Here is a 6,000-nt window from a genome sequence, read left to right as displayed (position 1 = left end):
GGCATCGTTACTGCTGTGGTCACTATTTGGGACAGTTACTTTTGGGCTCTTTAAGAGGGGCACTGTTACTACTGGACCACTTGGGGTCACTATTAGTGCTAGGGCCACTGGATTTGACCACATGGCTAGTGATAAGCTTTGTTAACCCTGTGTGCGCCGAGGGGCAGGCTTGTGATGCTGGCACAGGGTGGCAGCCCCCGGGCTCCTACCAGCGCTCCCTCCTCCCCTGTGCCCCTCATCAAATGATTCACTGCAACGTGGTGGAAAACCCTTCCGGGTTCCCGCCGCCTTGTTTCCTGCAGTGAGGAGCGCGGCGACACAAGATGCGAGCCGTCCTGCTGCTGCTGTGTGCCGCCCTGGGCAGCTCCATGCACCGGCGGGAGCAGGAGGACCCCCTCTCCCCGCTGGCCGCCAATGCCACCCTGCCGCCACCGCAGCGCAACGACACTGGCAGGGCGACCCTAAACAACATCGGCCAGTACATGCCCACCGTCAAGAGCGTCTTCATCTTCGTCTTCGGCTTCAGCACCTTCCTCATCGCCTGCCTCATCGTCAAGATCTTCAGGTAGGTCGCCTGCTGTCAGGGGGTGCAAACTTCTGCCCCAGGTGTTGGGGAGCCCTCTGGATCCAGCAGCAGCATGCCCTATCTTATGGCACCTGGTATGTTATGCCACACGGTGCCACCTGCATGCCAAGCTGGGAGCTCAGGGGCCACTTGCTAATGTGCTACATGCCAGGCAGTACGGAGGTGCTCAGAAGTCTGCCAACTCCTCTGTTCCTGTGGTCTAATCACCAAGGGGGCCCATAGCCTAACATGGCAGGGGTCTCAGGAGTGCCAGCTTGGGCAAAGGGGGCTCAGCATATGAGTCCTTTGGTCTCTCCTGCCTTTCGCTGGTCCTGCAGATCCTGGTGAGCTAAGACAGACTCCCATAGCAGCTGTTCTACCTGCTGTCAGTGGACTCTATTATTTTTTGGCGTTTTATTCCCCGCTGCTCACTGTACGATACAAATAACGCATTATGCTTATTCTACGGGTTGATACAAATAAGTTGATGCCAAATAAGTATCGTTTTCTTTAGGTTTTGATACTTTTGTGCAATAAAAACTTGTTTTAGAGAAAAAGTTATTTCTGTGAACTCCACATTCCGAGACTCAGAATAGTTCTTATTTTCTCGCTGCCACACGGGGGCTGTTCTTCTTTTTTTTTTTTTTTTTTTTGTTTTGCGGGACGAATCGCAGCTTTCACGATTCCCATTTTCAAGTGCACATAGTTATATATAATTATTATTTTTTTCCTTGCAGACGGATGGTCTGTATTATTGATAGGTTGTCAATATCACGTTGACTATTAGAAGGCTCTAGAGTTTAACTCTTCAGCTTCTTCCCCTTGTCTAACACACTGAACGTTGCAGCCACATATTCACACAGGCGTTTGCAGCCCCGCTCCTTACAAACCGGTCCAATTCTGCTTGTGATTTTTGTGACTTCTGAATATTTTTTTGTCTTTCTTTGTGGTGTTTTTTTATGGCCATCATGCCAAACGTGAGTTTAAAATGGATTGCTGTCGCATCATACAAGGGTAGCCATAAACCTAAATGGGTTTATATTCGTACAAAAAAATTGTACCAAAACAGAACAGGCTGCGATTTTATTTATTTTTACTTTTTTATTTATTTTTTTTTTACTTGAATTGTTTGAGTTAGAAAAAGAAAAACAAACGTGATTATAGCCATTTATTTCCATGCAATTTCGGACTGACTTTTGTTGGTACAGTATTCACATGGAACAATCCCCTGTGTGAATAGGTGTTAAACAACCAGGGTGAGTGGTTACTCTGATCTCGGCCATTACAGTGGGAGCGCAGTTAGCAATCATCACCAAGCTGCTGTGGTGATTGCATAGGTCCAGCACATGAACCGAAGAGAACAGTGTGACATGTCTACAGGTCACTTCCCAGCACTCTGCTTTAGGTGCCCATGGTAGGTCCCTTCTTTTGCATGTCTACAGGTCACTTCCCAGCACTCTGCTTTAGGTGCTCATGGCAGGTCCCTTCTTTTGCATGTCTACAGGTCACTTCCCGGCACTTTGCTTTAGGTGCTCATGGTAGGTCCCTTCTTTTGCATATCTATGTCACTTCCCAGCACTTTGCTTTAGGTGTCCATGGTAGGTCCCCTCTTTTGCATGTCTACATGTCAGTTCCCAGCACTCTGCTTTAGGTGCCCATGGTAGGTCCCTTGTTTTGCATGTCTACATGTCACTTCCCAGCACTCTGCTTTAGGTGCCCACGGTAGGTCCCTTCTTTTGCATGTCTACATGTCACTTCCTAGCACTCTGCTTTAGGTGCCCATGGTAGGTCCCCTCTTTTGCATGTCTACATGTCAGTTCCCAGCACTCTGCTTTAGGTGCCCATGGTAGGTCCCCTCTTTTGCATGTCTACATGTCAGTTCCCAGCACTCTGCTTTAGGTGCCCATGGTAGGTCCCCTCTTTTACATATCTACATGTCACTTCCCAGCACTCTGCTTTAGGTGCTCATGGTAGGTCCCCTCTTTTGCGTATCTATTTCATGCAGCCTATGTGTAAAGCAATCCATGACAAAGTTACTTCATGATACTTTGAGGGTTTAAACATTAATTTCCAGTTTATAGATATAATCTACATAAAAAGTTGAGCAACATTGTAAAAACATTCCATTATAGCCAGTCCTATACTCCAGAGCTGCTTTCACCATTCTGCTGGTTGGTATTGTAAACAGGCAACAAGTTTGTAGACAGTCATATTTCAGCTAATTCCACAATTCTAGCTGTACTCCAGTAGGATGAAAATTCCTTGCAGCCACCGAGCCAACAGGGACTGCTGCAAGAGTTTGCAGAATTGTGAATACTGCTCTGGAGTATAATGGAACTCAGGATCAATGCCGGATAAGTAATAGAATGTATTTTTAACCTTTCTCTCAACCTTCTACTTCTGCAGTCACTGATGTTGGATTTTTTGCGAATGTTCCCAATAATACAGGAATAATTGAATTTTAATGTACTTGTCCCACGATGGTCATATGAAAGTCACATGTACCTGCAACTGACAGGAGAATCCATGAATTCCTATGAAGTGCAGTCACAGATCTGACATTGATTTGCAAGAATGCTGCCTTCCAATAGGTGGCACTGCAGAAGTATTGTTCCATTGTTTCATTTGCATATTCTTAAAACTGACCCTCTGATTTCCGGACAAAATTCTTGTCTTGGGACTGGAAGGTGAGTGGCGGTATACTAGTTGCAGCTATTTTTTCTGCTGCCCCTCTGATCGGTTTTGGGGGGAGGGGTCCTATTTTCGGCTGTCCAAAGGTTCTGCAGCAATTTTCTATCTACCTAATGCACACTATGCATTGCTCTCTGATTGGCCAGTGTTGCTCACAAAAGCAGCTGTGGCCAATCGGTGAGCAGGTATAGTGTATTCGTAGTCTAAGGCTGCCTGCACACGAACGGGTCGGATTGCGTGAGCGGAAGCCCGCAGAGGAATGTAGCCATGTGCCCAGCCGGTGACTGCGTGTACCTGTCTTTTTCTTCTTTTCTCTGTACTGCGGGTGGCTGTGGCGAGCTGCCATCAGACATGCGCAGTAAAAATTTTTGAAAAAAATTGTTTATCTTTCCCGCGCCATCACTAGGCAATGACGCAGAATCCACCGCCTGTCCGCAATGTCAATTGTGGATGGGCCGTGGGACGGACGTCTTCCATTGACTTCAATAGAAGACGTCCGTGTGGACACTGTGGAGGACATCCGTGGACACAAGCAATTGGTTTCTCCAAGTGTGCAGGAAGAATCGATTTCCCATAGCATGCCATGCTATGAATTACATTTGCTGCGGATCCGCTGTGTAGACGCCGACCGTGGATTCCGCAATGCAGATCCGTTTGTGTGCAGGCGGCCTAACGTTACCAATACTCTTTGGGGATTAGGTAGTCTGAAGATTTCATCGGACATCTTGGATGGCCTAAAATAGGACTGAAATCCAAGTATCAGAGGAACAGAAGAGAGTAACTGCAGGTAAGATCTTCCCCCCTCCCTCTCTGATCTTGGAACCAAATTTTTTCCTAAAACTGGAGAGTCACTTTAAGGCAGTGTTCCCCAACTCCAGTCCTCAGGGACCGCCAACAGGTCATGTTTTCACTATTTCCTCAGTGTTGCACAGGTGATGTAATTATTGTCAGTGCCTCAGACATTGCCACAGGTGTTCTTACCATAGGAGATCCTGAAAACATGACCTGTTGGTGGTCCCTGAGGACTGGAGTTGGGGACCCCTGCTTTAAGGCATCCGGCACACTAGCGTATTTAGGTCCATGGGCTGTCCATGTTAACTCACGGACAGCACATAGACCCATTATAGCCTATGGGACTAGGCACACTAATGGTTTTCCATGCGGACCAAAGGTCCATCGCAATGTCCTTTTCTTGTTTGTACACACGGATGGGAATTAAGATAGGCCGTACAGCGACATATCTGTATTTTGGGCAGCACACACACAGGTGTCCAGTGCGAGTTGTGTCCAAGGCTCTCGGGTCCAGCTTAGACACATGACTAGTTTGACAGTAGCCTAATGGGGTATTCTGGGACTTAACTACTGATTAAATATCCTTGGGATAGGTCATCAGTAGTTGATCATAGGTCTCCTGCCGGTCGAGATCCTCATCGGACAGCTGATCGTTTGGCTTCCTGTCTGTGCAGTAGGGCCCAATGGCATCGGAAGCATAATAGCCAGCTTCACTCCCCCTGAAATGAATGGGAGAGCGGTCTCCGATTACACTTCTGGCTCCTCTTTATGGTCAGGGTTGGACGTCCTGTCCTGACTCCAACGAGGAGGCGGAAGTGTAAAAGGAGCCAGCACTCCCATTGGATTTCAGGGGGAGTGAAGTTGGCTATTACACAAACTAACGTTTGAGTTCTGTCCAATTTGCTATATGGACAAAACGCGCCCGGGAAAATAACCCATTGATTTTAGCAGGTCAAATTAAATAAGTGACTTTTCACTTGCACAATGGGAGCACAAAAATATTTCATCGCACTCGCTTGTAAATGTGATTTTTCACGCAAGTGCAATGTGATTTTTATATGTATAATTTTTTCTACATTATTCCTATTGATACATGTTATTTTTTATGGACGTGAAAATCTTGCAAACCACAATGCGTTCTTCTCACAAAACAAATCGCGCTTGCTTAGAAAATTGCTGCTTTGCAAGTGCGATTATCATTTCGAAATCACCTTCGCCCATGAAAATGCACACTGTCGACAACCGGGCCGCTGCACTGACAGCGGGCCGAGCAATCAGTTGATCGGCGGTGATCCCAAGCAGCGGAACTTTGTCGATCACTATTGATGACCCATCCTGAGGAAGTCCCAGAATACCCCTTCAATAGGACGTGTTCTGTGAAGATATTCTGCTTGCAAAGCAATAGAAAGCTAGCTATTGATTCTAGGAGTTCTTTAGTTTCCCTGCGGTGTTGCAGGAGGCAATACAATCCTATGACATCTGATAGCTGTGCCCCCTACCAGTGAGACCCCTTCCATTGTCACTGTGTTTCAATAAGATTTTTCTTCTGAAATGGGATCCTCCAAACCGGACAACCCTGTTCAGTTTGGAACCGTAGGGTTAACAGCTTTCTATAGATAGCCCCCATTCTACCCGCCTGGCTAGGTGATACAATGTATTTCCGGAGTGCTATTATGTTACTTGTCTCCACTTAAAGCTGAATGCGTTCCGATTGCCTCCATTCACCGCACAGAAGTCTTGTGATTTAGGGCTGTGCCGAGTCGAAACATCTGTTGGGTAAAGTTCCTCTAGTAACAGTGTGATCGTATCTTGTGCGCTCTGACTGATGCTTTTATTTGCCCATTGTCATGAGACGCACGCTGAATACTGTGACTTTCCTGCTATAATGTAGTGTATTCATGATCTGCCCTCGTTGACTTTCTCAGGTTATTCCCGAAGCCTTTTATGTAGCA

The 6,000-nt window shown here is 46.7% G+C and overlaps 1 protein-coding gene across 1 annotated transcript in view; it reads left to right on the top strand.

The window, feature by feature from the left end:
• The first annotated feature begins 292 nt into the window (after window positions 1–292).
• The window catches only part of FAM174B (family with sequence similarity 174 member B), a 66,664-nt gene continuing 60,956 nt past the window's right edge, over window positions 293–6,000 (top strand). The window contains exon 1 of the mRNA XM_066592827.1: window positions 293–565. Coding sequence (XP_066448924.1) covers window positions 324–565 — 242 coding nt within the window. The 5' untranslated portion in view covers window positions 293–323. The remainder of the gene's footprint in view (window positions 566–6,000) is intronic.

This window comes from Eleutherodactylus coqui, chromosome 2, assembly GCF_035609145.1.
Source record: "Eleutherodactylus coqui strain aEleCoq1 chromosome 2, aEleCoq1.hap1, whole genome shotgun sequence".
Taxonomy (NCBI): domain Eukaryota; kingdom Metazoa; phylum Chordata; class Amphibia; order Anura; family Eleutherodactylidae; genus Eleutherodactylus; species Eleutherodactylus coqui.
Note: the sequence above shows the minus strand (reverse complement) of the source record. Positions and strands in the feature narration are given on the sequence as shown.